This window comes from Pezoporus flaviventris, unplaced genomic scaffold, assembly GCF_033815535.1.
Source record: "Pezoporus flaviventris isolate CSIRO_AGI_PZ_B2104156 unplaced genomic scaffold, CSIRO_AGI_Pfla_v1 ptg000041l, whole genome shotgun sequence".
Taxonomy (NCBI): Eukaryota; Metazoa; Chordata; class Aves; order Psittaciformes; family Psittacidae; genus Pezoporus; species Pezoporus flaviventris.
The window spans coordinates 6,454,818-6,474,328 of NW_026892589.1; the positions used below are offsets into that span (position 1 = coordinate 6,454,818).

At 38.2% G+C, this 19,511-nt stretch overlaps 1 protein-coding gene across 2 annotated transcripts in view; it reads right to left on the minus strand.

Moving 5' to 3' along the window:
• The window catches only part of PPIL2 (peptidylprolyl isomerase like 2), a 70,731-nt gene that overhangs the window by 35,463 nt on the left and 15,757 nt on the right, over window positions 1-19,511 (minus strand). For both annotated transcript variants that reach the window (XM_061466061.1, XM_061466062.1), the window contains 7 exons: window positions 19,328-19,379; window positions 17,029-17,120; window positions 15,184-15,273; window positions 6,768-6,843; window positions 5,219-5,379; window positions 3,631-3,706; window positions 2,330-2,436 (listed from right to left, as the gene is read on the minus strand). In XM_061466061.1, the coding sequence (XP_061322045.1) occupies window positions 2,330-2,436; window positions 3,631-3,706; window positions 5,219-5,379; window positions 6,768-6,843; window positions 15,184-15,273; window positions 17,029-17,120; window positions 19,328-19,379 (654 nt within the window). The remainder of the gene's footprint in view (window positions 1-2,329; window positions 2,437-3,630; window positions 3,707-5,218; window positions 5,380-6,767; window positions 6,844-15,183; window positions 15,274-17,028; window positions 17,121-19,327; window positions 19,380-19,511) is intronic.

Below are 19,511 nucleotides of genomic sequence, written 5' to 3' on the forward strand. Positions count from 1 at the left end.
AAAAGTGAAGGTACTACCCATGCTAACTACGTGAAAAACCACAAAGGCTGAAAAATCAGGTATCAAATGCTTGTTGTGCCTGTGCAACATTAATTTGGGTGAGCCATATGATATAGTCCAATTCCTCCTGACTGCATTCAAGGACCCACATTTTACACTTTTTCAAGAAAACCAAATCCTATGTATAAACCATTTCACCACACAGTTCTAAATAGCTCCCAAAACTGGTTCAGCTTGTGCACTGAATAAGACAGAAGAGCTAACAAAAAAAATCAGTGTATGATTAATTAAGACTATTAGCATGCATATTCACAAGCAGGGTGAACTGGATGTGTCTAGAAAAGTTTGATTTTGGCATTTCCCCATTTTCTATGCTTGGCTTTGCAATCTCAATAGATCCACTGTGCTGATCTGTGACCTATATGTATGTTACGTGTTTGTAAGATATTTTCTCTGTCTGCACTGAGCTACCTTATGTGCCTAACCTCAGTGTGATTCAGGAAAACCAAAGTTAGAAGCACAAACTCCTTATATAGTAAAGGGAGAAAAACAGGCGCCTCCCGGAAGAAGTGATTTAATAGACCTAGGATGATGACCTAAAGTGGATGTTGTGAAAACCTCCTTAAAGCAGCGAGTTTTTCCTACTTATTCTAAATATATATCTTTTCTTCTCTGCAGTGCCAGAGGTCTGTTTAATTCACATAGATTTAATCGACACAAAGAAATGAACAGATGGCTAAAGGCTAGTGCTCATGCAGGTCTGGCTGTGTAAAACAGTGCACACTTCCAGTGTGTGCATGAGGAAGCAGTGTGTGCGAAAGGGAGGTGAATAGGAATTCATCTGGAAAAAAGGAAACATAACGGACATCATACAGGAAGTTTATAAGGGGCAGTTGAGACTGGGTCCTCAGGACTGAGTGACACTGATTACACATGTGGCCCAAAACCCCCATGCTGATAAGAATAGCTGCAGTCAGCCTGCATTAACTGGGAGCCAGTTTGAGAACATATGGCATAACAAATGATTCAATGCAATCTGCTCATTCTGCTGCTTCCCCCAAATATTGCTGTACTAACATCCTCTGCTTTTTGCCTTATTATATAGTGTTACTATTTAAGATCATGGAAAACACCTGTAGGGATGACAGGGATCTACAGAATTACTAGCATGACAGGCTGCTGTGGAGATTCTCATATTGTTTCCACAGATCAGGTCGAAATGCGCACACAGATCTTGCCTCTTACTCATGTGACAGAAAGGAAGAGAAAGGAAAGCTAGTAGCCTTGTCCTGTTTACTCCTTTCCCCCCACCCCCTCCAGGCAAAAAAGGATGCATTCTCCCAGTGCATCTCAGGATTTCACACCAGGCACCCCAGCTCCCAGCCAGCACCGCTGCCCTTAAATTCTGTGAGGGTCAGAACAAGCAGAAGTTTTACCATTTAAATCCCTATTCATATCCTTCAACTTCCTAAAACTTCTACCTTCAGGCCTATAATAAAAATCTCAGTAAACAACGGAAGGTTTGAGCTTTTCACACTGAAAACTTTCTTCCTTTTATAGCTGTGGTTACACAAATAAATAAGCAAGCACACGACCAAGCAGTGACGTCAGAGACATCAGTGTCGCCACAACTCATCCGTCTATCCTACGTCTTGCCATATTTATTATTTTAAGAGCCATAGATTTCCTCCAGAATCAGACTGTACTGACAATAAAAAGCTGTAGTCTGTTGTTTTTTAAAATAAATGTCTACCTCTTAATGGCAAAGGGAAGATATTTGAGAACTTGAACCTCAAAAACGGAAACAGCAGGAAATAAAAAACATACTCTAAGGTTTTCATACAGGTTTGTTCTTTGAGCTCAAGATTTAGAAGCAAATTAACCATTTCTTGAGTTCTTAACTACAAGTACTCCGGCTGACAGACTGCTCTCAGTTTCACTGAGGTTCTTTTCCTGGTTCTGGCAAGTAACCTGCTGTGTAACCTTGGGTTATTCTCTCTTCCCTGTGCTCTTCCTTCTTTTTTATCTCTACCTTCCTTGTCACTGTTTGGATCACCATTAGAGCTTTGAAGATCTAAACATGTACTTTGACATGCTGTAAGCAGTCCACTAAAATGTATCAGATTACTCACAGAGAACATTTACACATACAGAAGGATAATATATAAAATAATATATATATACATTTGCAACTTATATTATAAGCCAACTGAAACCTAGTTATTTATCTGTATCTACTACAGCTACAAACTATTCCTTTCTTTTGACATTTCCATTGCCAGCTCCTACTCTGTTATCTAAAGAGATTCATTTTACAGGCGCACAGTACCATATCACAGTGCAGCTCCAAGTTTAGGTCTCCCTTATTAGTGTGAAGTCGCACATAGCCCTTCTTCTTCACGTATGTGTATCTCACAACATCTTCATCAATAGCAGCTGTATCAAAACAAAGACAATAATTAGCTCTCTGGAAGCTTACTCATTGATCTTTAGAAATCATCAGAAAACAGCTTGCTAGACTCTACTGTCTGACCTCTTCCCCGGGGGTACTGGGTCTTCAGGGAATGTACTCTGCAATTCATCTACGATAACCTCACATTAATCTCTGTGCAAAACACTTTCCATTACAGAAAACCACTAACTCCTCAAGAGCCAACAGTATAATCTATATTTTAAAGTAACAGAACCATTCAATATTACAAACTATAATTTTCAAGTAATGTCTACCAACCACCAACGTTACTTTGAAACCAAATTGTTTCTTGTCAAACTTGGAAGCCAAGCAGGTAGTCATCTGTCAACCACAAATTGCTGACATTTGAGGACCTACCCAGTTCTGAGAACAAATGAAGCTGTTACGGAAAACATTACTGGAAAGTCAAACCAAAGGATCAATCTAGGATATTTCCACTTCCATTTGGTCCAAATGGCCAGTTAGTCAGATGTTTTCAACACTCAAAAGTCACCTGCAGATCACTGTAATCCACCATGTAAAGGAACTGAACTTGGTGAATGTAGCTTGAGCAGGGTACTCAGTCTTTGCCCAAGTGTGTTACATACTTCTGAATTTTAGTGTCAAAAGCCAGACCTTTCTCTTCAGCTGGGAATACCAGACACTCAGCTATTTAATCAATATTCAAATTATTACATTCTACACATTTGTGTTTACGCTGGAGAACGAACAAAAAACTTTACTGTACTAAAATGCATTTTTGTGTAACTTTGAAATGCAATGAATCAGATGTTATTACCACAAAATTTGCTGTCATTCTAACCAATACCAGGTTATGCCAAATAGATGGGCAAGATTTTGTGTGCTATTTAAGGAGAGACTACACTTCATTCCTAACTTGCTGAAGTGGTTCCCAGGCATAGAAAAGACCTCATTAATTTCAGTTCAACGTAAGTAACTGCCATTCAAAGCTGAAGCTAATTCATAATTGCTCCATTATTTTCAGAATGAGCTCAGTGGAAAGTAAAGATATATCTGCTCTCGGAATACATTTCCACAGCATCAGCACTGACCAATTATCAATGCATTCCTTCAGTCCTCATAACTGTATGTGTGCTAGGGAGTACACTTTAAAATTGGAAGTAAATAAGCAGCTTGTATCTAGGTAGTTCTGGTACCTGCTTCGTGTGTAGTTTCAGGCACCATCGCAGTGGAGGTGAAGGAAGCACTTACTGCTCCAGTGGAATAGTGAGCCTGTTTGCAGAGGTAAACACAAAAGACATCAGATCATAAAACTTATCTATTAAAGATACTATATAAGCACTAGAAACACACAAATGTTACTCTTCTGAAGGCAGACTTTCCGCTCTAGTTCCTACAGAAAGAAGCAAATGAACAATGAAACGATAATTCTCCATCTGTTGCCTGTAACATTTGTTCTGATGAAACTAGTTAAGGCTTTCCATGCACTGAGCTGAAGGGGCTTATTGCTTATTCTATTATGAGAATGTATTTGTATGTCCACAGGTGGAGATATGAAAGGAGTACTGCTGGCAAGACATCTGTAAAATTCTCCAATGTTGCTGAGTAAGTGGAAGGAAAACCCAGTGAACCACAGAGATTCTGCAGAGGAAAGCAAACCATCCCCTCTCCCACACATGGCCCTTCTGCGTGCAGAGGCACTATCCCATTGTTCCCAATAACTATTTTGAGCTTTGTAGCTCTCCTGCAGAAAGGAAATGTGAATGTCACACATGGATTTTGTAGTAAATTAGAAAAATCTAATAAACCCACAGGTAAGTTTAGTGGCTCTGGGGCAATGCTGGTAAAGAATACAGGTCAGGCTAATGCTCTATCCATAAGGTTATACCGCATCCTATGCAAGTTTTTAGTTATGCCCATCCACATCATTAGCTGACAATCTGACTCTCCAACATGTGTAGAGCTCATTGTTTTCTCACCTCTTTTCTTCCTCCCTACATCTTTTGTTTTCCCATAATGCTATAATGCCCTGAAAATGGAGCAAATGTGATCCTACTCCTTGGTCACATACACTTGCATATCTGTCACTAAACCCCGTTATTAAAAAGTGTAAGCTGCATTGCCATTCATTTCTGTGTAAGTGCAATCAAAGCACAAATACACATGCATCCCAAAATTATTAAAGAAGAATATTCTGTCTTGCCAATTTCAAACAGCCTTTGATGTAGGAAATCTAGATGCAGATGAGTTGCTTCTCTTGACAACCATGAACACACAGCAACATGCACCTGGAAGAACATCCTTTAAAACAGTCCACGAAAAATCCTGCATTCCAGTGGAAATAAAAGGAGAAGCAGCTGTGGATGACTGATGTATTTGCCCGCACCAGAAATAATTCACTTGCACTGCCCTTAAGGTGTGTTCTCTCTGCCAATAATTGGAGGAACCAATGCTAAACAAATTCAAAGCAAGAGATTACAACCTGGGAAAAAAGGTTCTGCCAACATATACATCATAACCACATCATAAAAATTCTTCCTTCTTAGTGCGCTTCATTTCTAAAATCATTTATAATGATTTAACAAAGAGAAATGCATTGACGCATACAATGTATTTCTAAGGAATTCAAATATGATTCTCATATTCTTATCTGTGACAAATTTCCATGTAACAGAAAGCAGGGGTAGTGTCCGTTTATACAGCAATACGGCCTTTAAGCTGAAAAACATATTATCATTCCTGAAGAAGTCAATCGGTGCTAAACTACAAATGAAATCTACTTACTGCATTCAGCTTATCCACTTTCTTCTTTTCAGGAGCCTTCATAGTAGCTGCTAGAATATCATCACCTTTGAATTCTTTATAAAGCTCCAATAAAGTCTCTCGGGTCTCTGTATTTGTATTTTTCAAATAGTAAGATGGATCTAATTTGGCTTTTTCTTCATCTATGTAAGACAAAAGTCAAATAATTCAGAGTTGAAAGAAAAATTCTACGCTGTTCTCCTTCAGTTTATTATGTATGTAGCTACACAAAAATCTTCCTGATATTATTTCTACATTTTTTTAAATAAAAAGACCTAGTAACTACATTTATTCCTGCAGTACCAGTAACAAACAGCAATGTGTAACACTAATGACAGTACCACTTGAAATACAGCACAATAAATGCCAGTATGATGAAATACAAGAAAAAAACCCAAAGACTTCTAATAAACTACTGCCAGAATTTCTTTGAAACCACCAGAAATTATCTAAGTTCACACAAGTCTTGTAAAATTTTTATAGCACAATAAAGACAAGATGTAATTGGGTACAATATAAACTTCTGTCTTCTGTCTCCTCACTGAATGGCCAGGCCTGTAATGTGAAAATTCCAAGACTAGATCTTTACCATGATACAGGAGGAGGAGGAGGCCGCTGACTGGCCTGGAGAATTTGATTATTTTAATCTTTTTTATTTTTACAAGTTTCACTTGTTCTCTCTCTTGCTGTGCCCGCTATTTGCTGTATATCAGATATTCCACCTCTGAGATAATACCCACTTATTTTTAGCAGGTAAATGGAAAGAGAGATACTTGCTTGCAGAACTAGTAGTTTTAGAAGAACCCAAAGATGGGCATAATAGACCCAGAAAAATACACCATGCTTAGAATCAGCAATTAGGCCTCATCACAAACAATTCTAAACCACAAGGGCAAAGAAGAGATTTTTTTTCCTTCAGCAGTTTAATATCAGAAAATATTACTAAGCATTTAGCTATCAAAAAGTCACAAAAGAACTGAGAAGCAAATTTCTTAGATATCTAGAAAGAAAAAGTATTTTATATTTTTATTAATAACATAATACAGGGACTTTTTAAAAAAATCTGTTTTGATCTTCAGCTTGGAAGATGCCCACTGTTCTCCAGGAAGAAGGATGGGAAATAGATTGTTGATACACTCAATAAAGAGCCTAGCAGACAGTATGAGAAGATGCAGGTTTTCTTGTCTTGGTTCTAGTACAAGGCTAATGGACCTTTTGGCAAATTATTCCCCCCCCCTCACTTGTCTCTCATCTACCTACTCTTTAAGGATATGGAAAACTTTCCATGTTTGCACAGCACTCAATAGAGACAGCTAATGATTTCTCAAAGAATCATGTCTTTGCTTCAAAATCTGTTAACACCTTTTGATGTGAAAGGGACAGTTTTGACAAGTTATTCACGTTTCCAAGAAGCTTTCAAAGTTACCACTAGCCACTGAGGGATGTCCGTCCAGGAAACTGTCAATTCCATAATGTCTTCTTTAGAATTTGCATATTTGGCTCAGCTAGCCTTACTTCAATTAATCCTTACCTGGATCTATTACTTTTATGTTGTTCTTAACATGAAAGAAGTTCGAGACATTGAACTTATCCAGGTTTGTTGGATCCTGAAAATAGTAATTAAAAAAACAAATATGAGACATCTTGGTAGGCACCTATTCCACAAAACAGACTAGTCTGAAGGGCAGAAACCACCATAATAAATAACAAACAAATAAGGAGAGAGACAATAACTTCCACACTCTCCAAACCGCAGAAAGATGAAAAAAATATAAAGCAATCAACCCCAACTGACATCAGCCATGAGCCCATTCACAGAAGGTTCCTTAGGGATCTGGAATTTAGTCCCATACACAGTATTACACGTATTTTGCCTACTGAAATTACTAACAGAACGAAGCTGCGTCCACCCTATCCTAGTGGGAAGAAAGAACAAGGAGCTGCAATCCCCTGATTCTTTCCTTCATTCTGTGGTTTGGTGTAAGATCTGTGCAAATTCCCATCAGCTATCTCCTATTTGTAACAGTGTGCCTGATGTGCACATGCTCTCTGAATTTTTGTAATGCATCTCAAAATGCAAATAAATCTTAGAGCAAGTCTTTGCAGTCAGAACTGTTCTGATTGGGTTTTTTTTTACTAGTAAAAACTGTGCTTACAAAATTACATTTAAAAAGAAAAATCAGTAATTTTAAAAAGCAACAAAAAGTGGTATTATTGAGTGACCTCTCAAGGAAGACAGCAAAAACACACAGTCCATTAACTGTGGGTCTTTATCTCTAGGCATCTTTCTACATAACTTTGACCTTTTGTTAGAGAGAGTGAGACAAGGACTGCCCACTGGTAAACTAGGTTACATTACACTATTATTAAACAGTCCTTAATCCTCTTCTTACAATGACTTCAAGCTTTTCTCCTCAAGCTCCTCTGCAGCACAGAAAGGTCAAAACATCAGCTCAAGACACTCAATCATTTCTGGAAATTTTACCTTACAGAAAACAATTCCAAATCTAAAATACCAAAATATCTTAATAATATCTTAATAATATACAATAGTTCCAATTTCAGGAAAAAATAACGCAATATATTATGTGAAAACCTGTGACACTGACATGAACAGTATTATGCCAAATAGATTTAACAAAGCTTTTCAGATCACCACTGTTGGTAAGAAGTCCTGACAATTCCATCTCTGATAACAGTAATGACTAATACAAGCAGAGCTGGTAGCTCCATCACTTATTAAATGAGCTAATTATGCCTTTTATTCATCCCTGAAATTGTATGCTTCCACCAGAGAGTGCATTTTTTGGTTTACTGCTGGTAGTAAACCCAAACACATTTATGAAATCAAGCTGTGTAATTCTTAGCCTTAATGATGACCCCCTGTCTTTTTGTTTTCTCCTTTTCTAACCACTATACAATCATTTTCTATTGTTTCTTGTCCCACTATACCCCTCCAGTAGATCTTCATCAAGACATGGACGTCCAAAACCCCCCAGATATTTTATCTTTAACATCTTGCATTAGAAATGGATAATCTTTAGCTAAAACTACTAAGGAATAGGAAATTTGGACCTGTTTCTTAATCATTTTTATATCCTCCAACACCAGTGCTCAGGTGTATTTATTATTACCTCAAATGTATAGTTATGTATGCGTGAATCGAGATAATCTCAGCCTTGTTCTTTGACAGTCAACAAGATGCATGGAGGAAGTCTGGAGAAAGGGCTCAGCATGCTTCCAGAAGACACTGAGCCCTTTGGGAGCCCTCCTTTCAAATACCCTTCAGTAATCATGAGCTGCAGCTTGCCCACACAAAAATCACTGCCTTGCACATAACAGTACCACCTCAAAAACTGAAGGAAGTCAGACTGCCTGCCCTTTCCAGGAAAGGAAAAAAACATTATCTGTGCATTAATATTAATAGCAACAAATGGATTTACGTATCTGCCATTCACAGCAAAGCTGAAGGGCAAGACTGTCTCCTGAAATTGACTTTTCATGGACATAGGGAGGGCAGAAGACAGCAGTAAAAATGAACCAGAAAATACCTTCATTATATTCCTCTGATTTATTGATTGTTTAATAAGAAAAAAAAGGACATCACAACTGCCGGTACCTTATGAAACCAAGTGGTTTGTGTGCAGGGTACCATGAATCAGGTTAGTTCGAGCTGTTTCACAGCCACAGTTCAATCAAACGTTTACCTGCTTTAAACAGCCTAATTGCAGGCACTGAGCAGCTCCAGGAAAAATATTTACAGTCTTTTTCCTTGCAAGTGATTTCTCAGGGCTCTCCAAATCGCCACATAGGCAATGCATCCATCATGGTATGAAGGACAGCAGAGGCCATGGGGCAGACCACAGCCATCCGCCTGCTTCCTGAGAGACCTGAGACAACCCCAAACCCCAGGACTGAGACGAAGTCCTCCACACAAGGTCCTTCATCACACTGAGGTGAGCCATCAGCTCAAATGGAAACATCAATAGAGGTTTGATGTACAGTGTTTTCCCTTGCGGTCCCGATTCTACAAAGCAGGCCTCTCACCATGCACTGAGAAAGCAGACAACCCATGTGCTACTCCAGAGCCAGTTTCCCTCAAAAATGGTTCCTCAAATTGAAATTTGAGCATCATCTTACACAGGACACCTAGGACAAGTGGCTGACATACTGTTTCCTCCACCTAAAATACAGCATCATGATATACTAAAAGTTTGATTAGAATTAGACAAGAACACATACTAAGTGTGATACTAAATTAATCACAAGACACCATGTGCTTCTACCACTCCAAGCACAGAAACAATCTGACCAGGCCAACCTGTGCTATGGGAGACACAAACTATTTGCTTACTGTTGTTACTGAGTCCTAAAACACAAGATACACATTTTTTCAGAGGTGCATTTTAAATTTTACACTTACAGATGGTCATTAGACACATCACTTCAGGAAGAAAACTGTCTAAACACTAATAATGAGTCTGCCAAGTTCCTCTCATTGCATCCTCAACAGATGCCAGGCACAGAATCAGACAGTGTGACCAAGACACCGCAGGGATGGGCAGACAGACGTACCCACGCTGTCAAAGCCTTGGTCTCTAATGAAGGCTTCTCCTGGTCAGAAAAAGGCTGGACTCACAGGGATGTTCCTAATCCTGTTAGGATTAAGGCCTGGAGCCTAAAGGCCTAAAGAAATAAATTGTGTGTAAGTGCACAGAAACCAGAAACGAAGATGAACCATGAAGAGTAAATTGGCCTACTTTTGTTCATCTTAGGATGTTTGAAAACATGTATTCAAATTGCCATGGGTAGCAACCTCAGGGTTTTTCTTATTAAGGTTACAAACCAGAAACTTTAGTTTAGCAAATCACTAGTACAGACACACGCTTCAAAGTGTTGCTAACAATCACGACTATTAAAAAATCTCATACCTGATGGTCTCCTGAAAGCTGAGCTCTGAAAACAATTAATCTCAAGTTTTATTCCACTTGTTTTTTTTTCCCTATAATTTTCTGGTTTCACCTACTTCAGGAAACACTTAAAGCTCCCTTAATCTTAAACACCATATACACTTCCCCCCAAAAAACAGGTTAAAACTGTTTTTTGACAGTTTATAATTTTAAACCATGTAAATTTTTTGCGGTCTGATTCCTCTCTGAGCATTTGGTCAGCCCTGCTGCACCCCTAATTATCTTCAGGACTGTTACCCTCATGTGCTGACCATGTGTCATAGCGTTGACTGCTACTGCTAAACCCAGGACACCATGTCCCAGAGTGTCCCTTCTTTATCAGTCACTCTGCACATGCACTGGGGCAGGATTTGCCCTCAAAGAGCCCTTGCCCACAGCTGAGAGGAAACCTGCTCTGACCTATCATGCAAAGAGCAAAGGAGCAATAGCTGTGGACTAAGATACCAATTAACAGTGTGCAGCTCAGCTACCTCCTTAGTTCATTAATTATGCTTCCTGCCACAAATGCCAGTGGTGTTTAACAGCTTGTTGGGACCTATGTCTTGTCCATGGCTGATTAGGTTATACAGAAACAATAAAATTAACATAAGGAAGCATGTAACACTATTTTTTTCCCCTTTAATGGCAGTAAATCTGTTTGCATTCTACCCAGACTTTTTGTGTGTGTGCCTATTTCTCCCAGGCATCCCCCTCCACTCCTGTGGTGCAAAGCAGATGCATTTGTTAAGATGCGTCTATCAGGGAAGGCTCCCAGCAGGCTGCCATCAGGAGCCTGTGCCTCTTACCACTGGCACAAGGGTTGGGGGGATTTATTACAGTTCTTCTGGTGAAGAGGAACAGACCACGTCTGCCTCTGCTTTACCTGCAAGCGCTGCCGTTGTGCAAAACCACACTATTTCCCCTCCCCTGCCGGCAGATAGCCCAGCAATGGCTTCTAAAGAGTTTCCAGAGCAAGAATAATTTCTGCTGTATCTTCACAAATTTGAGCACTGTGGTTTCTATTTGAAAAGAGACACAGTGGAAGATGAGGAGTTGACAGGGGGGCTAAAGGGACAATTGTTCTTAGCTCCTCTGAACAATTCCTACCAAATGGGATATGAAAGCAGGGTACTGCAGCATTCTCACTTTGCCCTCCTCGGGATCTTCTCATGCTTGCAATTGGAAAGAAGTCTACAGCACTGTCAGAGCCCACCACCATGTCCAGAAAAGCACTGTCTGACCCTGCTCCTCTCTGTGCATCTTGAGCTGCGGCAGGTGCTTTCTTCAGCCTACCCACTCTTATATGAGGGAATCCAGATTATTTATGTGCTTGCTAATAAGTTCTACATCATTACACATGAATAATTTGGAACATATACAACTGAAACACACAGAGAATTTACATGGTCACTAATAATAATTTCTACTATACTATTGACCAGAGTCACAAAGATTAATCACAAAGATTAAATGGTGACAGTAGACCTTGAGAGCTTACACTGAGTTACAAACCCCCAAAATTTACTTGGAAGATAACTTCAAATTAGGTTGAACATTTAGATTGAAAACTAGCTGAAAATCTGTAAAACACAGGACAGAAAAAAAAAAAATCACCTAGTTCTGAAATGTAGTCTAATGCAACCTTATTATGTGGAAGATGGAAAGCTTGACTTGAGTTTGTGGACTATCAGACAGCTGTGAAAAGAGAATTTGAATTTGAGGGTACAAGGCTAAAAAAAACCAGTCATACTAAAACTGCTGGTGTCCAAGAAGGGTTTCATATGGAATAATGTCACGTATATTTCTGCTTTTATCAGCAAGATATTAAACCAGAATCCATGGTATTTTTTTCCCTGAATAACTGCATTCCAGTTTCAGTAATGTATCTTGCACACCAGGATATTCTTTACCTCCTGCCCTGAGGGGCTGGATAATATCACCATATGTTGATGTAAAACTGCCATGCTCTTCCCCAGGACATCTGCATTTCAACAGGGAAAAAAGCAAATTCTGTGTACCTAAGTGCAGGAAGCATTTTGTAAAGGAATCCATGATTCCTCTAAAAAGAGAAGTACATCATAGATCTAAGATAGTGTTACTAACAACCAAAGTTGTGATTTCACTTTAGTTCCAAATCCAAAATAATTTGTCCTTCTTAACAAGTAAACTTATTAGTAATAGGACACAATAACTATCACCAAAATCAAAGGAACCCACTGAGATGATGCTCACCAGAAAGATAACAGGGATGGATTATGGTCTATGTGTGAGCGATGTTTAGCACCAAGGACAGGACAAAGAATTTTATGCAGTTCTCTCTCATCTGGAAAGAGAGATTTTTTTTTTTTGTTTGATTTTAATTATATACATTAGGAGAGAGGTCAAGTTTGAGGTCAATTGCTATTCCAGTAAAAGAACATCCCTAGCAGCTGTGGGACTGCCCATTATGTATCAATAAGGAAAACAATGATCATACAAATAATCTGTAAACATACATTATTCAAATTTTCCATTTATCAGGTATTTCACTACCAAACACAGGTAGCCCATCTGCTTCCTATGACAGCCTCTAGAAATGCTATTTTCTATTGATAAACACAGCTATTACAGACAGTCCTTTTAGCTGTTATCTGCAAAGCAAAAAATGTTTTTTACAGCAACTTCATTTATATCTACCTTTTTGCCAAACAGCAGGGTCACTGTTACCAACTCACTATCAATTCCAGCTTTCTCAGATACCACAGTACTCAATTTACACGCAAGAATGGGAAAAAAAAACAAAGTGATAAATTTCAACACAGCACTGAAAGGTTTTTAAGAGGAGCAGGATTTAGGGTAGAACTCTAGAGCCACAAATTGGAACACAACAGATTGGAGTTATGAACTCTGGCTAAGAAACAAAGCCACAGGTGGTAGAGCTTGGCAGTGTAAAGCCACCACGCTGCCTACAGTGTTGTCAACAACACATCTTGTAGAGGAGACACTGGTCTGTCTTTCAACAATTTGCAGGAAGAAAATAGCATGAGAAAATAACAACAGATTCCTATACCACATATACATAAGCAATTTTAATACCCAGCCTAGTCCTACCACTTTAGGCTGCATTCCGGCTTCAACAAAGCAAGTCGGGGTAGGACAGCATTTGAATAGGGAAAATCAAAGTATACCTGCAAGTTTGCAGCGGGTGTTACGCAGTGAATTAAATGGCTTTTACTTCTCAAACAACACCCCAAAGCCATTTTAGCCTGTTTGTTGAAAGTCCTTCTTTGAAAGAAATATTTACAAACTAATTGGGTAAAGGGTCAAATTTTAGCTGGTTAACAGCATTCCAACGTTCTAAATCTCTTCTAGGCCAATGCCAAGATGGGGATATCTCTGCTATTTCTAAACCTATTTGAGAAGAGTATACCACAAGATTGTACACTACAGAAGCTAACACCAATCCAGAATAAGCTGTTTACTTAAGAAGAACAAATCTACTCACACATTACAAACACCATCCTAAAAGGAAGTAAGAGAGGTACAGGTAATGTAGGGCTGTGACCTCGATGTAGCTGGCAGGATGACGGTACCAGTAACTGGACAACCATCGTTACCTACTGATTTCTATTAATGGACATACTCCTCCAAACAAGATAGAAACCCAACACATCAAGAACAGAATGAAGATGAAAAACATTGATAAAAATCCAGATTGGGTACGTGTAAATTACCAGCTATTGCATTCTGAGATTTAAGAGACTACAGCATCTGTTTGCTTTTATGAAAAAAGCAAAGCTGGGTGTGTAACAGCAGCACACTCTTTACACATACATTAAACTCCAAACCTACAAAACATACCAAAGTATTTTTAAATGACAGCACATTTCAATTATTTATTCAAAATAATTTGGGTTTCCATACTGATGCACAGAAACATTTTTAGACACTCATGGTTTTTTTTTACTGTTCCAAATCCATCAGCAACCATGCTGTTACATTCAAATAACATTCTGTTTGGAGCTTTCAATCTGAAAAAGTGATGATTTCTGTTTCCATTGGATTAAAAACATTTTATTTTGTTGCATGAGCTTGAACAGCCACAAGCCCAAGGGGATAAAGGAAAAATATTTATAAACATGCTGTTTAGCACTGGGGAGTAGGGAAGGAGGGAGACATTTTATTTAAATTTAGACATAAATGGAAAATATTTTTCTATTCAAATTAGACTGAATTAGTCTTGGTTAGTGGCAATGAGCTGTTCATGAGATGTGTACTAACTCATGACTCCAGTAATAATGATCCTTGCATCTTTTTTCCTCTATTTTTAAATCATGCAAGCTTAAAAATGCCTCCTTTTAAGCAAAGGTTTTTGATATTTTGATATTAAAATTCATGTGTAAATAAATATCTTTTACACTCTTGAATTTACAATGCATTTTTAATTTAGGTTTTAATTCTGATAAATCATTAAAAGACCAACATTAGTGTCTATTCAGAAGAAAACCATTCTAAGCAAGCACTTTTAAGAAAATCCTTTGCTTTGCTGCTGATTTTACTCTACATTTAGAGAAACATTCTATAAAAAAAATACTATTCCGAAGCTTTGACTCCTTCAGACATCTTCAAAAGAGTAAGATGGACAATCAGTTCCAGTCCTAATTTGACGTGAACTTCCTAAAAGTTTATATACTTTACATTCTCAAACATGTTTGGATAGCATAGACAAGACACTGCTAGCTGTCAAGTTTTTACAATTTACAGTTTGAACACCATGTACAAGGTACACAACAGTCACTGTACTGATTTGTCAAGCTCTAAGTTACATGGCATCTTCATGGCTCATCTGAATAATAAAGAAAATACAGTTGTTTCCATTCTACCATCTCCAAGTTACACATAGAGATGATGTTTACCAGTTCCATTACTTCAGATTCCTGTGTAACAGTGGACATAGCAACATTCCATCCTCTGCAGAAAAGCTGTAGAGTAAGACATGTAACAGAGAGAAAAGTTTACCTGCAGTGTCACAATGTCTTGCCTAGTGAAGGGCTCATCTGTCAAAAGATCCTTGTAGCTCTTTGGTTTTATGTTCAGCTGCTCAACTGCCTAACAGCCATGCAAAAGACACAGATATTAAAAATTGGATTCTAATGCATAAATATTACAAGTGAATAGGTGATAAAACCTTAAAGTAAAAATAATAAAGAATACAATTTAACCCTTCATTTTCAACTGGCGGCTGCAATATTTTCACTGGGTGTTTTTAAGAGATGAGAAGCTTTTGTTTTTCACCCCTACAAAACTTAACAGTTCCATGTGGTTTGTTCTTTGGGTTTTACTTCTTTTCAAAAAGAACTTTGCAGCTTTTAACATTCCATAGTTATGAGTATCATTGTAACCAAATTCATCACAATAGTACTGCCAAAATAAAAGAAGTCTTGCTTGCAGTTTTCTAAGTGTTTACAGACGGCACAAGACAGGCAGCTCTAACAAGGGCTCCGTATCTCCTCCTCTGTCAGCCCCCCTTGGGGAGACACGCATGTGCCAGGCCAGCATTAGTCCCTCACACTCTGTCCACCCTTACTGCTGCATCCAGCCTGCAGCAATGCTTCTGTTCACCTGAGAAAATTAAATGATGCTCAACAAAGCAGAGGCATGTTATTTCATAGTGACAATCCAAGTGGAATAAATGCTTTGTTGTTATGAACAAATACATCATACAGTGAGATGACTGTGACTGTCTGCCTGCAAAAAGCCTGAATGTTATTCACCCAAATGTCCTCTGTTCTCCTCAGATGAAAGTGATAATATTTTTCTAGTTTCTCCAAAAGTCTATAAATTAATTCTATGCTTATAACAAACCGATAAATGCTACACTACATGAGAAACAGACTCTCTTGGCACAGGTTGTTTAGGAAGCCTGGTATTATAAATCGTACCAAACTGAACAATAATTTTACAATATCAACAAGCATTTAACAAAGACTTCTCTTAAACTCATTTTTGCCTTTTAACCACAGCAATCAAAGCATCATGCTCCCAGAAGGAACAGAAATTACTTTCTATTTTAACCTAATCTTGACTGCTCTCACAGCTGGAACAAAGACAGTTCAACTACAAGCAGAGCACATTTTCAAAACCATGATGAGTCCAGTATTTTCCTTGATTGCAATGGTTTCAGCTTGCTCCTCTCTCAGTACCTGAAAGTCCTACTGGAATTTCTCATCAACAGATTTCAAAAAGCAGATGTTTCAGTGTTCAGATGTCTTTCAACACTGGATATGTATCCATTAACTGAAGCATTTATTTGCTACTGAAAAGAACTAAATCTTGCTTTTACAGTAAGGCTTATGCAAGCAAGTCACAATTAGAATTCTACCTGGGTTTGCGTAAGTGTTCACAAAACACAAATAAAAATGCAGTTGAAGTGTCCATTAAGGCATTCTCTCGGCACTTTCCTCAGCTCCAGTTAAAATACTGGTTTTTATTCACTGATATGGACAGAAATGAGGCAATTTGTTTTGGTGATGATGCTATATCAGAAAGAAGACAGCAGAAAATTTGTCTATTAATTCAACTGAGGAGCATATAAAAGCTACTCATTTTGGTCTAAGAATTCCATGCATGCAGATTAACTTAGGAAAAGGGTTTAAAAATGTCTTTTAAATCGTACTGTAGGCTTCTTCATATATTGAAGGCAAAAGCTGGACAACAATTTGTGAAGTCAGCTCATCTTGCACTTTCACCTCCCTAGCTGTAAAACAAGAATGAAACTTACCCATCTTTTTAAAGCATTTTGTAATCTTGAATGAAATGCATCAAGTCTAAAATGTTAATAATGAAATGCAACAGGGAACCTACCTCGTAGGCAAACACATTTCCAGTTGTCTTGATGGCCACAATATGAGAGTTATTGGTGAATACAGTAAACAGCACAGGACAGTGATATTTACCTGAAGGAGGGGAAAAAGAGTCTAAATTTTACATCAAGTCCCTGCAGCTGTTTTGAAATAGCCAATTTCTGCTATTTCTGTGAGGGGTATTTACATCCACTTTTAATAGAAAGTGTAACTTCAGTATGCATTCAATGGTGTTTTAACCATGCTTTGATTTTTCGATGCTAAATAGAAAAAGTAACATTAAGGGAATTATAAAGCAAGCAATAAAAATGCAGTTTTGAACTCTACCGCCTTCAATTCTCCCAACACAGAACTTTGTCCAACTGGCTTGATATCTATGAAGTACCGCAATATAATAGTTATTGTTGTAATCAAAGCTCTACTGATAGCCAGTATCTTGTAACGAGCCCAGTGCTCTCTTTTCAGTGTTGTTTCCAGGAATAAAAGTTTAGCTTCTATCCTACAAAAAGGTTCGCAGCAGCTGTTGTGCTTTTAGGAGAGGAGAGTATTTTGTATTCAAATGTGGCAAGCAGAATGCCATTAAATCTGAACACGTTATTCAATAAGGAGCCCAGCTTCTGCTCTAATCAAGCTGTGAATTTTCCCAGGAGGGTCAGCATAAATATTAAGCACGTCAACAACAAGCAAACTGATGGAAGGCTATGTACGAGGAAAAAGAAAAATGTCTGGATCATCTCAGCAGAAAGCAATTAGAAGAAGGTTATTAATACTTGATCAGTTTGCTAGACCCAGGGGTTTGGGTGAGACTTTTGCAATATGCTGGGTCTATTTGGTTCTTTTTTTCTTAATTACCATCTGAAAATCAAAACCAGCAGGGAGACCAGAATAGAGGCTGCTCAGAGCACCTGCAGACAGGAGAGGCGAGCACCTACAGAGTATTTACCATTAACTGATCAGCAAGAGGAGGCACTCCGACCTCCAGCACACGGATGTAAGTAAAAGCTGAAGACTGTTTCTGTTAATGTCATCAGAGCTGAAGGAAAACCATTGACACAAGGGTCTGAAATCCAAGAGGAAGTTAAGGAAGGGATTTTTGGAAGTGGCATCGGGGTATGGCCCAACTGGTGGATACAGAAACATGTTGGTAAAATGCAAGGCCTCACCCCAGCTGCATGAAAGAGAGCAAATCACCATGCTTTCAGTTCTAGCAAAAGCAGAGCTGCTGAAGGCACACACTTGTTCTGGACAGAAGATGCTCAACTAAGGAGGGGTTCATTAAATGGAAGAAACTGCAATATCTGAAGACCTTTTTTATTACACAGGTGTGAGCAGAGATGATCCTACAGATGTTGCAACCATTCTGCATGTTAAGATTTAAAGAAAAAATTAACAATGGACAGAAATGCAACATTCTACTCTTCCTGTTTTGTTGCATCTTCCCTTGATCAATTAATGACACAGCTCCTGAAACCGTGTGGCTGGCATCATTCCACTCCACAGGAACCGGACTTCTTTAAGGGCAGCACAGTATCACAGTATCTTTCAAAGACTTTGGGCACAGTGACTATCAACAATTTTTTAACACCCTTCCCTTGAGACAGATGGAATACAAAACACAGAAGAAAACCATCAGCTAGAGAAAAGACCCTGTAGTCCTTTGGTAAGATAAGGAGACAGACACTCCAGAATTTTATGCTCACCAAGACATTGCAACTCTCATTTCAAGGAAATCATTATCTGCCTTGTAAAAGATTAACTCACCTCCACTCTTTTATTCCTAGCATCCTCTCTCAGATGGCAGATTCTGTATCTTTAACCATGCAGAAATAAAACTCAAGGTTGCTGTCTTTTGTGCTACAATTCATAAAATCCCACATGTTCATTTAAGTCTAATTCTTTTTATAAACAAAAAGTTGCTCAAAAGCAAGCGAACAGCAAATATTACCATAGGTAGGGCAGAAAAAAAATAACATATTATAGAAATTTAGACTTTTCTGAAACTTTTCCTTAAAGTGAACAGTACTTTACTGCAGTAGCAGCTACAGTAAGGTGAAAATGCTGAACACTTTACAGCTCCCCAATGTAAGGAAAAACAGAAATGGAGCTTTCAAGGTAATTATGTCACTCACAAGAAACAGCCACTTTACTACAAAAAAAAACAAATGAGAACTTGACAGGGAACACAAATAGGTAACTTTACCATGAGTAAGACAGTCCAGGATTTATTGAAGTGCTCATTGAGAAGAGAAAAACAAACAAGCAAACAAAAAGAAAAACCCACAGAACATGCCTGCACTTACCTTCACTGTTTTTAGCAAAATTCAGCTTTATCAGTGATTTGGCATCTAGTTTCTAAAAAGAAAGGAAAAAAAAAAGGCAGCACTAAAAAAATTAATCACAACCAAATCTAGCCATGGAAATAAAAGGAAACTGTAACATCAGTGTTAGGATTTTAATGATAGATAATTTATTAATAAGATATTG